The sequence below is a fragment of the Elgaria multicarinata genome, chromosome 9 (assembly GCF_023053635.1).
Source record: "Elgaria multicarinata webbii isolate HBS135686 ecotype San Diego chromosome 9, rElgMul1.1.pri, whole genome shotgun sequence".
In the NCBI taxonomy this organism is placed as follows: Eukaryota; Metazoa; Chordata; class Lepidosauria; order Squamata; family Anguidae; genus Elgaria; species Elgaria multicarinata.
The window spans coordinates 95,953,606-95,969,737 of record NC_086179.1 but is presented as its reverse complement, the minus strand read 5'-3'; the positions used below and the strand labels follow the sequence as shown (position 1 = coordinate 95,969,737).

Genomic DNA, 16,132 nt, shown 5'->3' with positions numbered 1-16,132 from the left:
ATATACTGGCCGTAGGAGGAGGCGGTAGAAGGAGATAGATAGATAGATATTGCATTCGGGAATCCGGGCGGGGAGGCAGGAGGAGGAGGAGGAGGAGGAGGAGGAGGGATGTGTCCCTGCGCCTCGCCTCTCTCTCAGCCTCCCAAAGAGGAGGAGGAAGAGGAGGAGGAGGAAGAGGTTGTCGGATTGTCGGAGGAGGAAGGAAGGAAGGAGTTGGGGAGGAATTGCCTGAGCAGCCGCCGCCGCCGCCGCCGCCTTTTCAATTGAGGAGGAGGCGGCAGGAATGGAGGGCCGTATTTACCTCCCCTCCTTTTTTTGCCTTGGCGAGGAGCCCTAAAAATAGCAGCAACAAAGCAAAGAGGAAAGAAACATTTTGCGGCAGCTTCCTCCAAGTCGCCTCTGAATTTTTATTTTATTTTTGGGATTGCTTCTTTCTCTCCCCTACCCCCTCCTCTCTCCCGAAAGTATGAGAGGGCGGCAGAGGTGCTGCTGCTCTCCTCAGCCTCCTTCTTCCCCGCCGCTGCTGCTGCCGCTGCTGATACTACTACTGCTACCACCACCACCACCACCACCTCCTTCTTCTCCTCCTGCTCCTCCGCGCTGGTAGGAGCCAGAGAAGAGAAGATGGGCGCCGTCCTCAGGAGCCTCCTGGTCTGCGGTTTATGTTCCCTGACGAGAGGTGAGAAAGAGGCCCGACAAGGAGGCCAAAAGTTCTTGGGAGAGCTTAAAGAAATGGGGCTGCCCCACATGTTGTGTGTGTACGCATCTGTGGGGTGAGAGGGGAGAGAAAGGCAAAGGCCTGGCTGGGCTGCTGGGGAGGGGAGAAGAGGGGCCCGCTGGAAGGGGGGCAGAAGTTCTCCTCCCCCCCTTCCCTCCCTCCTCCAGGCTTTGCTTTCAGGAACTTTCCCAAATCCCTGAGCATTGAGGCCGGCTGCCAGGATTTTGCAAAGTGCAGAGCCTGCCAGTTCAAATATGCGTGTGTGTCGAAATGTAGCCTTACACAGTTTGATTTCATAGAGAGTTTTAATTCCCCCCCCCAAAAAAATATATTCCCCATTTTTATCAGTTTTTGTGATACTTGAGGAATCTGAACTTTCTAAAATTATTGCCCGGAATGAATCTTAAAGAAATTTGTTTCCCATTCCCCCATTCCCCCCCCCCCCGCCAAATAATAATAATAAAAAAAACCCAGCCCAATCCGATGCCTGTTTACTATTAATATCGGTGAGGTCTCCTAACTAAGCATATTCAGGATAACAGCCTTGGAATTGTTCATTTGTTTTAGTTTCCAATCCTAAATCTATTTACTTGGAAGTAATCCACATTGAAATTTACATGAGTAAACAGGGTGAAGATGAGTCTGGAAGTTGTAATGAAGAAAATAAGCATGCTTTGCATTGTAACTGGAGATGATCCACTATATTTACACTGAAACAAGTCCCACTGAGTTCAATAGGATTTAGTCCGCTGCAATTGTGTGTGAGAGGCCATTCAGACTGCAATTTGGAAAAGTTGACCTACTGGGCCTGTTCAGACAACATGCAAAGCCATGGTTAGGCCACTAACCCTTTTGCAATAAATGTTTAGTGAACATGTTTAAAACGTGGTTATGTAGCCACCATGGTTAGGATTGGATCACACAACGTGCTACGCTAAGTCATAATGTTTAGCTCAAAAAGCTTAACCACCATGGCTTAGCATGTTGTCTGAATGGGGTCACTTTGATTCCACTCCTAAGTACATTTCTTTTGGGGCAGAAGTTCTGATGAGTGAAACAAGTGAGATTGACAGTTTGATCCTAACTATGCTTACGTTGAAGAAACAATAAATAACAGGGTAGTAAATAATCAAGTTTTCAGCCAAGAACTGCATGCAAGCAATATTTTTTGTGTATTATGCACACACAGACACTGGGCAAACTATGTATATATTATAAAATTTCATTTATATGCGCGAACATAATTTCATTTTGTGCAAGAAGAAAAGGTTCCATCAACTTTAAGGAAAGTTTGAATTTAGTTTCAGAGGCCTGATTAGAGTAAATGGTTATATACTTGTCAATGCAAGCCAAAAATAAAAGTAGGATGTAATAGTCTGTTTCTTCAATACTTCAGTTAATTATTCCCCCCCCCCCCATTTCCTGTATCTGTTGATAGTGGAGTCTTCAGATACTGTACAGCCGATTTATTGTAACTGTTTCAAATACTGTTTGGAAGAAGTACTTGTTCACAACTATTTTCACTGTTGTGGAAGGAGACGACTGCTTCTTGTGTTTATGTGCACAAAGGAATCCTGTCTTGATTTAAGAAAATAATCCTCTGCCAACATTGATTGGTTTTGATGAAAATGTAGGGGAGTTGAACTGGGTTGGAGGGAGCCCTAGAAAGCCACTTGATTGATAATCTCAGGATAAAAACATTCTTCTATTCTACGCTCTAGGCATCTGTTTGCCACATTGCATCCTCCCAAGGAAAGTAGTATACATGTTTAAATGCATGATGTAATACAGAATATTCCACTTGTGGAAGGAAAGTTGATTTAATTGGATCTCTGATTTTCAGAGGAACAAAAGTAACATTTGGTTTAACTTTTTTCTTACTTAAAATTTAATCTAGTTCTGCTATGTTCCATAACCAAATATCTTGGCCAAAGTTACATCTGAGGAAAGAGTACAGAAGTCAGTAGGGCCATGGAAGAAATTCTTCTTTTTCCTACTGTCATACTGTACTTCCATATTTCTGTGAATTTTCTTACACCTCCTGAAGCCTTGTAGGGAAAATGTTTCTAAAGATGGTTGGGCAGTCTTAGATTTTTATTTCTCTTTTCTTCCATATTAGTGTCAAAGATAAAACCTTGCTTCCAAAACAGAATAATTGTGAACAACCCACCTGTAAGTTATGTTGTATATGCCTCATTGGAATTAATGGGAGCTGCACAAGAGAACAGTTCTTCTTTGTGTCCTTTTATTGAAAGGAAAAGGTAAGGCTTCATGTGCAGGCATGGTTGAAATGAGTGGCAACTGTGCAAAAACATGTTAGCTTTCCCCCCTGAAAGCCCACTGAAATTGGGAAATAAGGAAAGACATCCTAACCTGCACTGAAGGCTGGAAGAAGGGATGGGTGGAAAAGCCCTAAGAATGGGCTTCCCTTGAAGTACCCAGTACGCCTGTGGAAATCTCAACAGCTATAGGAGTACTGTTGGTGTTGTTCCTACTGGCAATTGTGCCCAAATTGGAATATATTGGTGTTGGCCATGGCTCCCCTGGATCTAAAACCTTGTCACTCTCCTGACATGCTCTCAGATCAGGTCCACAGCCTGACTCAAGCTGCTGTAGTTATTTTCCCTCCCATTGTGTTCAATGAGACAATTTTTTAAAAAAAGTAGAGATCTGGCAAAAAGATGAAATGACTCATCCTGCACACACACATTTAAGATTGCTCTGTTGTTCTCCTATGGAACTCTTACTGAAATTAATGGGAACTGTGTAAGAACTCCATTATTGCTCTTGTATAGCTCCCATTCATTTCAATCGAGGTTAAGCAGGATGGTTTTCTGCAGGATTCTGACCCTTTTCTCTTCAGAGTTCACTTAGTCTTGCTGATCAGTTTTTGATCTGGAGAAATTCTGTATATTACTGTCCCACTATTTCTATTGGATCTAGATGTGAGATTAGGTGAGGATAAGAAGTAGGAAAAGTTGAACTCTGATTATAAGGTGCCCTATTTCATTTCTTTTTAATAAAAATAACTCATGTGATGTAGATTGGGACTTTAGATTACAGGGAATTTAAGGATAGAAGTTTTTAGGTTACTAAATACCTGGCTCTGGGTGGAATACAGTTAGTTCCTCTTGCTAACAGAGCACCTGTCAATGGAAAGGAGAGAGCTACAATTTCTCTCTCCTCTGCAGACCCTTGTTGGCCTCAAAATTTGCTCTGAAGGGTTTAGGGACCCTACAGAGCAGATTTTGAGAAGCCACAGGGAGCTGTAGGACGAGGAGAAGAGATAACAGTCTCATATGAGCAGAAATCCACTATACTAGTTACCTTTTAGTTTGCATATTATAATAAATTGTATAATATGAAGAGCATGTAGATCTAAATAATCAATGTGGTGTAGTGGATAGAGCATTGAAATTAGACTGGACAGACTGGATTCCAGACTGGATTGGCCATGAAGTTCACTGGTTAACCTTGGACTGGTAACCTTAGACTAACCCCACATCACAGGATTAGGGTTTGGGATGTAAAATTGGAGTGAGGGAGTGAGCTCCTTAGACGAAAGGCTAGATACAAAAGTAATAAATATTCATGCCAGGTTGTTGAATTCTTTTGCAGCATACTAGTTTTTACAGTCTTGAAAAATTAACTAGAGAATTGCTGTTTCAAAAGCAATGCTAGTAATTTAGCCATTACTTATTTTAAATATGTACTTATCATATTTAAATATAATAGCTTTGGCTATTGGGCAGTATAGAAATGTAATAAATAAATAAAATAAATAAATAATAAATAAATATCAACCAAGAACAAGTTTCTTAGACAGTCAAGCTTTTTAATTGAGGTCCATTTGAACAATGTATTTTCCCAGACTCCAAACATCAGAAAATAGATTAGAATGCTCTTTGTGAGACAAATTCTTTTGATGGTTTACTTGGAGGTAAGCTCCACAAAGTTCCATGAAACTTACTCTCAAGGCTTCAGTATGCAGATTTTGGCTTAAATTCAAGAGTAGTTGTAGCAGCAAAAGCTGTCTGGTGGTATATTGAAAACTTAAAAGATGTGTTGTTGTGACATAAGCTTTTGTGGACTGTTCATCTACTGTTCATCAAAACTTATATGTTAGTCTTCAAGTTGTCCATTTTTTAAAATTCTTCCCATAGTTACTTGGAGGGCCAAGCTACATGTTACTTTGAAGATCTAGCTACCAAGCTGTGACTCTTTCTTTCTTTCCTAAAGTAAGTGCAGGGACCCTGATCCATATTGGGAGCATATCATTGGGTGGTGGTAGTAGGGGGCTATAACCCTTTGCCTTCTGATGAAGCCTGTATCAAGAGCCCCATGCTTGTAATTTTTCATTGGCAATAAGGAAAAGGAAAGGAACCTCTCGTGCAAGCACTGAGTCATTACTGACTCTTGGAGGGATGCCAGCTTTCGCTGACGTTTTCTTGGCAGGCCTTATAGCGGGGTGGTTTGCCGTTGCCTTCCCCGGCCATTATTACCTTTCCCCCAGCTAACTGGGTACTCATTTTACCGACCTCGGGAGGATGGAAGGCAGAGCCGACCCAAGCCGGCTGCCTGAAACCAGCTTCTGCTGGGATCGAACTCAGGCCATGGGGAGAGTTTCAGCTGCAGAAACTGCTGCTTTACCGCTCTGCGCCACACGAGGCTCTTTCATTGGCAATAAATGACCCATTAAAACAAAACATCAAAAAATGATTCCCTTCCCCCCCACCAAAGTTAAGGTGCTAGTCTGGGTCAGGCTCCCTGCATTTACTTTAAGATAGAAAACAGACGTAGCTACTAACTACATGTTCAGAGTAACATGTAGTTTGGGTCTAAGCCTCATGGAACAATATAAGATTGTTCCTATATTGAATCATAGAGTTGGAAAGAGTATCATAAAGTTGTAAATGGCCATTTAGGTCATCCCTGACAGATGGCTGTCCAGTCTTTGCTTGGATTCCTTCAGTAACTGGGAGCCCACCACCTCCCTAGGCAGTAAGTTCCATTGCCTGACTGCTCTGCCTGTTAGGATGTTTGTCTTATTTATTGTATGTTTATGTGTATGTTTATGTCGTTTATCTGAACTGTTCGTAAAATGTGATGTCCAGCACTGAACATGGCGTTTGAGGTGAGGTCTGACCAGCACAGAGTAGAGTGGAGCTATTGCTTCAAACTATTCCTTTGAAACCATACTTCTATTGAAGCAAATTTCATTTGCCTTTTTGGCAGCCACATCACGTTGCTCACTTATATTCAGCTTGGGATCATCTACAACTCCAAGATCCTTTTCACACCTACTATTGCCAATCCATTTATCCCCCATCTTAAACCAATGCATTTGATATCTTTTTCCTAAATGAAGAACGTTGCACTTTTCTCTGTTAAATTTCATTGCATTATTTGCCCAATTTTCTAAGCTATTAAGATAATTTTGGATTTTGTTTCTGTCTTTTAAGATATTAGCCATCTCACCCAAATTCCTTTTCATATGTAACATACTATTGCCAAACCAGGTATCTCCCATCTTATACCTGTGCATTTGATTTCTTTTCCTTAAATATAGAACTTTATATTTGTCTCTGTCTTCTGTCAAGATCGTTTTGAATTTCATTTCTGTCTTCCATTGATGAGTACCCTTTGAGTACTGTTATCCAGCCAGCTGTGGATCCACCTAATACTAGTGCCATATAGCTCACACTTAACTGATTTGCTAATTTGAACATCATGGGCACTTTGTTAAAAGCTTTGCTGAAGTCAAGATATATTCTGTCCACAGCATTTCCATGATCTGCTAAGGAAGTTAACCAATCAAAAAATAAGTTTAGTTAGTCAGAACTTGTTCTGGACAAATCCATGATGACTTGCAGTGATCACTGCATTAGTGTCAAATTGCCTAAACATCTAGCACTTTATAAAATGCTCTTGAATCTTCCTAGCTACTGATGTCAGGCCTACTGGTCTATAATTTTCTGGATCTTTCATTCTTGTCCTTTTTGAAGATGAGGACATTTGCTCTCCTTCAGGCCTTTGATACTTTACTTGTTCTTCAGAATTTCTCATAGATAATAGATGGAGGCTCTCTTTCAACACCTTAGGTTGCAATCCATCTGACCTGGGGACTTAAACTAATTTAAGGTGCTTAGATATCCCCTGACTATCTCTCTCTCAACCTTAAGCTGCACCCCTCTCCCTTCTGCCTGTTTTTCAAATATGCCGGATGGGACACAGATTAACTTCCACGAACACAGGATGAAGCTAGATGCTTGCTAGGTGATAAATAAACAAAAAAGAAGTCCAAGAATAATACTAGGAGGAAGATTTCTTTTTATCGGTTGGCAGTTGGGGAAATTTACTTGGTTTTCTTAAAAAGCCATGTTCTTGGGCCTATGTGCTATTTCATACATTATAACATAATGGTTACACTATAACAAACCTGGAGTTGCCACAGAATGTATACTTAAAAGGGAGCCCAATCTTGGCTTTCTAGTGAGTGAACTGTATGATAACTGTGTACAAAGGCTTATTTGTATTTTTTAAAAAAACAATCTTAACACTCAGACTTCCTTACTGTGGCCTGATAGAATATAACTATAATAAGGTGATTTCCCTTAAGTCCTCTAAAGTCCCATAGCAATTATTTTATATTATTTAATTAATTTATATTAGAGAATTCTTCCCTAATGAGGAAGCTCCCTAAAAAAGAAGTTTCTGCAAGCAAGTGTGGGGTAGGGAATGAAATAAATCCCAACATTGAAGGCTTTACAGCTGGAATTCATGGCCAGACTCTGGAGAACTCGTCTTCACCTTTTCTCCCCTCTTAAAAATGTTGCTCACGCAAAGCATGCATCAAGGGACTATCAAATATTTATGGAATATCCCAGTGTGGCATTATTGCTATGAGCAGTGCAGCTGCGATGCCAGGCCAGGCCTGGAAGAAACCAGAAATGCTTTTTACATAAATGGCTCTCCGATGTAAATGCTTTATAGAAAAAATAGGCAGAAATGAAAAGTAATTAGGCTACACATTTTAAAAATAAATAAATAATAGCTAGTATTGTGTTCATGCCTTGCTTGGATGTCCAGTTACTGGAGAGGAAGCTCAGTGCGCTTTACTTTTAATTGTCTCTGCCAAAAGCCATAACAAAATTAAAATGGAACAAACACTGCTATATAACTAACATATTACAACAAAGTATTACGATATCTATGCAATATATCCAATACTGACTTTTTAATGTTGTTATTAATTGCATTTCTATACAGCCCAATAGCTGAAGCTCTCTGGGCTGTTCGCTGTGCAAACAGAGGAAGCTCCATTTTTCATCCTGTCTGTCTGAGGTTAATACTGGCCTAAGGTGGGTTTTAATGCAGAACTAAGAAGTACATTATGCTATTTCACATTATTTACTTCTACTTTATTAAAAAAAAGTTTATCCTGATCTTCATCATAATAAATTCTGAAACAGCTAACAACAAAAATGAGAACGTATTAAGTTAAAAATAAAACCTCATAAAATCTTAATAAAATAGTCATGGAATAAAGAATAAAAGCAGAAATGTCAGTCAAAGCAAGACAGCCAAAGTAGCAAAATGTATCATCTAATTAAAACCTTGAGAGAATAAGTTGGTTTTACGTAGTGACTAAAAGTTAGCAAAGTAGGTACCAGCTTAAGTTTTCCACAGGCTGCATGCTTCCATCAGAAAGGCCCTCTCTGGTCGCCACCCATTCACCTCAAAAGGCAGAGATACTCAGGGTAGTGTTTCTGTTGATATCTCTTGGAGACTGGGCGGGGTCATATGGGTTTCCATTGTTGAGAATTGCATTGATGTAGCATGCTTGAAACTTGTGCATACTGTCTGTTTTAATTTTTATGAATAGATGCTCCATATATTCTATGAGGAGCAAAAACAGAAGTTTGAATATCATCTGTATATACAAATCTTCCTTTGCTTTTTCATCATCAGGATATTGAATTCTATTTTGAGGACACTTCCTTTTTTATGTCTCCGATCTTTCTGCCCAACACAACACCTTCCTGCCTTTCTTTATATTCCACACTGATCATAGAATTATAAAAAAGTTGAGCTGAAAGGGGCCTATAAGGCCATCAAGTCCAACCCCCTGCTCAATGCAGGAATCCACATTAAAGCATACCTGACAGATGACTGTCCAGTTGCCTCTTGAATGCCTCTAGTATGGGAGAGCCTATGACCTCCCTAGATAATTGGTTCCATTGTTGTACTGCTGTTACTGTCAGGAAGTTTTTCCTGATGTCCAGCCGAAATCTGGCTTCCTGTAACTTGAGACACTTATTCTGTATCTTGCACTCTGGGATGATCAAGAAGAAGTCCTGGCCCTCATCTGTGTGATGACCTTTCAAATACTTGAAGAGTGCTATCATGTCTCCCCTCAGTCTTCTCCAGGCTAAACATGCCCAGTTCTTTCAGTCTCTCCTCATAGGGCTTTGTTTCCGGACCCCTGTTCATCCTCATTGCCCTCCTCTGACCCCCCCTCCAGCTTGTCTGCATCCTTCTTGAAGTGTGGTGCCCAGTTGGTTTCCTTGAGAGTCAGGGCACATTTATGTCACCATTAGTAATATGCTCACAATATGTTTCCTTCATGATACTAGCTAAAGGCATATGGTTTTATTGCATACATCACATCAATAACAGCAGGTTTGCTCCAAAATGTATATTGTACACTGAACATTTTTTAATGCAATCATGTGCACTTGAAGTAAAGTATGACTGTCTCTGCTTCACAAATTGGTGTTATATCTTTGAAGTACCTTGGGTGTTTATTTTCACAGCTGTATAATATATGATATGCATGTAATTGTGCACATATGTGCCACAAGTTTTGGTGATGGGCCACAACTAGCTTAGATGGCTTAAAAATGTACAGGATTAGATAATTTTTTGAAGTCAGAATTATTGGGAACCTCCACTTTCAGAGGCAGTATGGCTTTGATAATTAAAAGCTGAAAACAAGGGGATGATCTTGCTGGGATCCAAAGAGCTGCTTAGGTTCACTCTAAAGGTCCAGCCCAGTGGAACTTTAAACAGCTGACTGCCATTTTGTATCATAAACTATTTGTGTAAATTCGCTTTATATTGAAAGCAATTTGCTATGCAGCATGCAGGGGTCTTGTTGGAAAAAAACAAGACTAACTGCATATGTCTACTTACAAGTAAGCCCCACTGAGTGCATTGGGGCTTATTCTCATGTACTGTAAGTGCGTATAAGATTGCAGCCTAAATCTTCCTTGGATTCATGGTTCTGTGGATTTTAGGCAGAATGCTGGATTTGATGAACCCTTGATCTAATCTGGCAAGGTGATCTTTTCTTATGTGAATCTTGGAGGTTCCGGAACTTATGATAATTTGCTCTTAACGTTCATATTGTAGTGCTAGAATATGTGTTTTGAATGTGGAAGGTTTCAGACTCGGTCTCTGTCACCATGCACCCGAATTATCTAGTTAATTGCTAGTCAGTAGCAAGTCTCCTTTTTTGGTGTGGTGTGGTGCTTGAATGAGTGGTGGCTATCCAGCTTCACACAGTCATGGATGATAGTGATTTTCTGGACCCATTTCTGACCCAGTTTTGCTGCTTTGATTGTCCTAGTTGGTAACCTGCAAGGACAGAGTGGTGGGGGAGTGAGTTCTTTTTGATCCTCTTGGACCTCTCATTCATTTTTGTTACCACCTTTTGTATTCCTTTCTGGGTTGGGGTCACTATTTTGCTGTGGTTCCAGTTGTACATGGTGGGCCAGTTCCAAAAGGTGGAGGTGTAGGGCCTGTAGTTTGGCATGATGCTATGATATTTCACAAGGCTCTGTGTTGTCCCCGTGCCATTAATATCTACATAAAACCACTGGGAGATGTCATTGGGGGTTTTGTAGTGGTTGCTGACATCCAGTGATGACATCCAGCTTTACTTCTCCTTTAAATCAGACCCAGGTGCAAATATGAATAAGGTGTGTGGAGTCTGATTGACATCTAACAAAATGAAGCTCAATCAAGATAAGCAAATGGATGTGAATGAATTATTACCAGGGAAGTGGTATTCCTTTGGCTCTAGACAGGGTTGCATTCTCTCTTAAGAAACAGGTTTGCAGTCTGAGGCTGTTCCTTGACCCAGCTCTGCTATTTAAAGGCCCAAATGACCTGGGACCTGGGTATTTGCAGGGTATCCATACAAGTCTGCCTGTCATTTAAAATCTTTACTGGTGTCCCCACCTTCTGAAGTTAAGTGGGCAGCTATAGAAGGGAGGCCTTCTCAGTGGTTGGTACACAGTTATGGAACTCCTTCTTTAAGCATGGTCTCCTTGCATCATCATTATCTTTTAGGTGCTAGATGAAGTTCAGCCTGTTATTTGAGACTTTTAATGGCATTTGATTGTTTTTTGTGATCCATGATATTTTTTATGAGAATTGGTTGATTTAAAGCTTTTAGTTTGTTACCTCATTATTGATAATGTTTTGCTTTTTATCTGCTTTGTGACCAGGTTTAAATGGCATGGCTTGCATTATTTAACCCATGATGAGCTGTGCTGCTGGCAGGTCCTATTTTGCATATGCAATCCCTGCTCATGGATTGACATATTGTATAAACCTGGTGACCATGGGTTATGCAATGATAAACAACCATCACATAACCCTAAAACAGACTATGGGTTATACAAAGGTTGTTTAACTCTTGCCTAACCCATATTCAGGCCTCATTTACATGCACATGGAGAAGTGGTGGTTGGGGGAACTACAGAGAGGGGTTAGCGGAACCATTGCAGGTGGGCCCACCACATGACTGCGAAATCACGTGTCACTGCATGGTTCTGTTATCCACCCCTCCGTCCATAGTTAGGGTGCATACTTCCACATGGTTTACCGAGCCTCTCCAGGGCCTCTCCGTCTATAGAGAAAGTCTGCAGCAGCAAGAGCATCACTGAATGTGGCAGTTGCTCTTGCCATTGGACTCTGTGGTTGCAGCCTTGAAACCTCCCAGAGCCTGTTCTACACACTGGGAAGCCCGCCTCATGTTATGGTAAGTCACCCGGGCCCTATAACCCTTCTGCAGTAGGATGGTTACCCGAGGTGGATCCTTAACTGTTATGGTTTTCTCCCCCCACCCCGACACATTATGCCACCATAGTTAGGCCAAATCCCTTAACTATGGTGGCTTAGTGTGATGTTTGAACAGGCCCTCACTGGATTCGCACATGCCTCACATGCGCAACAGCATCACTATCATCTGATGCATACAGCCCATGTTTGCTTCATTTTATTCTTCTTAGCCTCTTAAGCCATTTGTAAAAGGCAGGATATTAATCCCAACATAAATAAGTAAAAAGTTTTTTTTTTAGTATATGTAAGTGTAAAAAGTATTATCTTTCAAAGGAACTATCTCATGTTTCTCCATGAGTCAGCTATTTTGAGCATGGCTTCTGAGTAGAAGATGGCAATCCTGTGAAGTGGGCATTTCCTTGTGAGGGCAGGTCATTCTGTTGCCCTGTTTGCATTGGGAACAGTTGATCCAGTCACACCCAATGCAGAGACAGCAAAATTGACTGATTCCAGTAGAAGCTTATGGGGGGAGGGAATAAATAATGCAGATTGTAGGTAGCAGCTACCTCTTGTGGATGCATGCTGTTTCTCACAGTATATAGTAAGAATTACTGAAATACTACACGTTTTTGAAATCTTGATGGAAATTACTGTAAAAGCAAAATACTGAGTTAAGTATATAATCAGAATGGACCCACCATTTGCTTCATATCACACTTAGCTGAATCTTTTCTGAGTTTAAAGTTTAGTTAATACACTTTCCAAAGGGATAGTCTGTTGCAGCAAAAACAGCAACTTAAAAATGAACCCTCTTCTTATGGTGTACACTTTCATGGACTAATTTATTTTGTTGTTTCTATTAATGTTCCCTGGTCTGCTTTCAGCCGTCACGGTAAGCCAGATATTTCTGGAAATTCTAACTTACCGTGAATGAGCAAGCATGCTGATCTGCATTGCTTGATCACTCCCACTTCCCCTTCCTGGCAGCAGGAGCAGCTAAACAAGCCAGGTATTCTCCATTTGTGGTTTGTTTAGCGTGATGTTCAAACCAGGAACTCTGGCTTGTTGCTCTCCTAATAAGCCAGGGCTTGTTCTTGCCTTTTGACTCTGGCTTATGAAGAGAGTAACAAGCCAGGGTTCCCAGTTTGGGCATCACGCTAAAAAAAACCATGGACAGAGATTCCCTGGCATATTTAGCCACTGCTGCAGGCAGGAGCAGTCAAATGGGAGCGATCGCACAGCGTGCACCAGCATGCTTGTCTATCCACGATAAGCCAGAATTCAAAAACATTCTGGTTTACTATGACTTAAAAACGGAACCTCTATGTATACGGTACCTGAAGGGTGCTTTCCTTTAACTGACTCCTCTCATTCTCTCTTTCTGGCACTTACATCTGAAGCTGTCTTAGAACTGCTATCTGGTCTCTCTCCCATTCAAATATTACCTCTGCCTTAACTTCACAGTAAAACAAAGCACAAGTACATGTAATTGCATTTCCCCACACTCATCCCTTCTTGTCCTTGCTTCTTGCTCCCCGCCATTCCCTTCATCGTCTCCTGCATTTTTGAAATTTAGATTGTAAGCTCCTTAGGACAGGGACCTGCTTTTTGTTGTTGCTTATTTCATTCTAAAGCACAATGTTTTGGAGTGAAGAAGGCTTGAGTGCAGGTGGAGAAAAATTCCTCAGTAGAATCAATCAACCCCTGGTGTGTGCTTATGGTCAGGTATATTCAGCGGCAGTGAAGGCAGCAAAGAAACAATGCCTCCGCCCCTGTTGAATCCTCTATGTACTGCCCAGTGGAGCTTTTCAGATTAGTCAGAGGCCTACTATGATACATTTGCACTCCCACAATAAAATCACTTTAGGTATCCAGAGGATCATAGAACCATAGAATCATAGAATAGCAGAGTTGGAAGGGGCCTACAAGGCCATCGAGTCCAACCCCCTGCTCAATGCAGGAATCCACCCTAAAGCATCCCTGACAGATGGTTGTCCAGCTGCCTCTTGAAGGCCTCTAGTGTGGGAGAGCCCACAACCTCCCTAGGTATCTGATTCCATTGTCGTACTGCTCTAAAAGTCAGGAAGTTTTTCCTGATGTCCAGCTGGAATCTGGCTTCCTTTAACTTGAGCCCGTTATTCCGTGTCCTGCACTCTAGGAAGATCGAGAAGAGATCCTGGCCCTCCTCTGTGTGACAACCTTTTAAGTATTTGAAGAGTGCTATCATGTCTCCCCTCAATCTTCTCTTCTCCAGGCTAAACATGCCCTGTTCTTTCAGTCTCTCTTCATAGAGCTTTGTTTCCAGACCCCTGATCATCCAGGTTGCCCTCCTCTGAACACGCTCCAGCTTGTCTGCGTCCTTCTTGTATTGTGGAGCCCAGAACTGGACGCAATACTCTAGATGAGGCCTAACCAGGGCTGAATAGAGAGGAACCAGTACCTCACGTGATTTGGAAGCTATACTTCTATTAATGCAGCCCAAAATAGCATTTGCCTTTCTTGCAGCCATATCGCACTGTTGGCTCATATTCAGCTTGCGATCTACAACAATTCCAAGTTCCTTGCTGAGCTAAGTATCCCCCATCTTGTAACTATGCCTTTGGTTTATCCCTATTAAATTTCATTCTGTTTTTTTCAGCCCAGCACTCCAGCCTATCAAGATCACTTTGAAGTTTGTTTCTGTCTTCCAGGGTATTAGCTATCCCACCCAATTTTGTGTCATCTGCAAATTTGATCAGCGTTCCCTGCACCTCCTCGTCCAAATCATTAATAAAAATGTTGAAGAGCACTGGGCCCAGGACTGATCCCTGCGGTACCCCACTCGTTGCCTCTCCCCAGTTTGAGAAGGTTCCATTGATAAGTACTCTTTGAGTCCGATTCTGTAGCCAACTGTGAATCCACCTAATAGTTGTTCCATCTACCCCACTTTTAGCTAGTTTGTTAATCAGAATATCATGGGGCATTTTGTCAAAAGCTTTGCTGAAGTCAAAATATATGACGTCCCAGCATTCCCACAGTCCACAAGGGAGATTATCCTATCAAAAAATGAGATCAAATTAGTTTGACAGGATTTGTTCCTGACAAATCCATGTTGGCTTCTAGTAATCACTGCATTGATTTCAAGGTGTTTACATATTGACTTCTTTATAATCTGCTCCAGAATTTTCCCAGGGATGGATGTCAGGCTGACTGGTCTGTAGTTCCCAGGTTCCTCCTTTTTGCCCTTTTCGAAGATAGGGACAACGTTAGCCCTCCTCCAGTCGTCCGGCACATCACCCATCTTCCATGATTTTGCAAAGATAATAGACAAAGGTTCTGAGAGTTCTTCCGCTAGCTCCTTCATTACTCTAGGATGCAGTTCATCGGGCCCTGGAGATTTGAACTCATTCAAGGAAATTAGGTGTTCTTTGACCATTTGTTTATCAATCTCAAACTGCAATCCTGCCCCCTCAACTTCTGCTTCTCTTTTTCCAGGGGGGTCATAGACCTGCTTTTGGGAGAAGACTGAGGCAAAGTAGGAATTGAGCACTTCAGCCTTTTCTTTGTCATCTGTTATCAATTTGCCAACCTCATTAAGCCGTTGAACCAACATTTCTTTCCTCTATCTTTTACTACTCACGTATCTGAAGAAAGCCTTTTTATTGCTTTTAGCATCCCTCGCTAATCTCAGCTCATTCTTAGCTTTAGCCTTCCTGACGTCATTTCGGCACTTCTGTGCCACCTGTCTGTACTCTTCTTTTGTAGCCTGGCCTTCCTTCCACTTCCTATATGTATCCCTTTTTGTTTTCAGGTCATCTCTAAGCTTTTTGTGGAGCCACATTGGTTTCCTTTGTTGTCTTCTATCTTTTCTCCTTGTTGGAATTATTTGTAACTGTGCCTTTAAAATTTCCTTTTTTAAATACTCCTACCCATCCATAGTCATGTTCAGTTTTCTTCTATGTGTTTCAAGGACATTGAAACACAAGGACATTGAAACACAAGGACATTGACAAGGTGCTTGGACGGGCTGGTGCAATCACTTCCGTATTGGATCCTTGTCCCTCTTGGCTTATAAAAGCTGGCAGGGGGTGAATAGCCTGCTGGGCCAGAGAGGTGATCAATGCCTCCTTTTGGGAGGGAGTGGTCCCGGGCCACCTGAAAGAGGCAGTAGTGAGACCACTCCTGAAGAAATCTTCCCTGAACCTGGAAGATCTCAACAACTTTAGGCTGCTTTCCTGGGCAAGGTCCTTGAGCTGGTGGTTACCAGCCAGCTCCATATGCTCTTGGATGAGAGTTGATGCTCTGGACCCATCTCAGTTGGGGTTCGGGCTGGGATTTGGCATGGAAATAGCCTTCGTAATCCTG

At 41.7% G+C, this 16,132-nt stretch overlaps 1 protein-coding gene across 1 annotated transcript in view; it reads left to right on the top strand.

Annotated features, from left to right (window-relative positions):
• The first annotated feature begins 224 nt into the window (after window positions 1-224).
• The window catches only part of LRP6 (LDL receptor related protein 6), a 161,016-nt gene continuing 145,108 nt past the window's right edge, over window positions 225-16,132 (top strand). Inside the window, exon 1 of the mRNA XM_063134374.1 lies at window positions 225-679. Within this exon, the coding sequence (XP_062990444.1) occupies window positions 625-679 (55 nt within the window). The 5' untranslated portion in view covers window positions 225-624. The remainder of the gene's footprint in view (window positions 680-16,132) is intronic.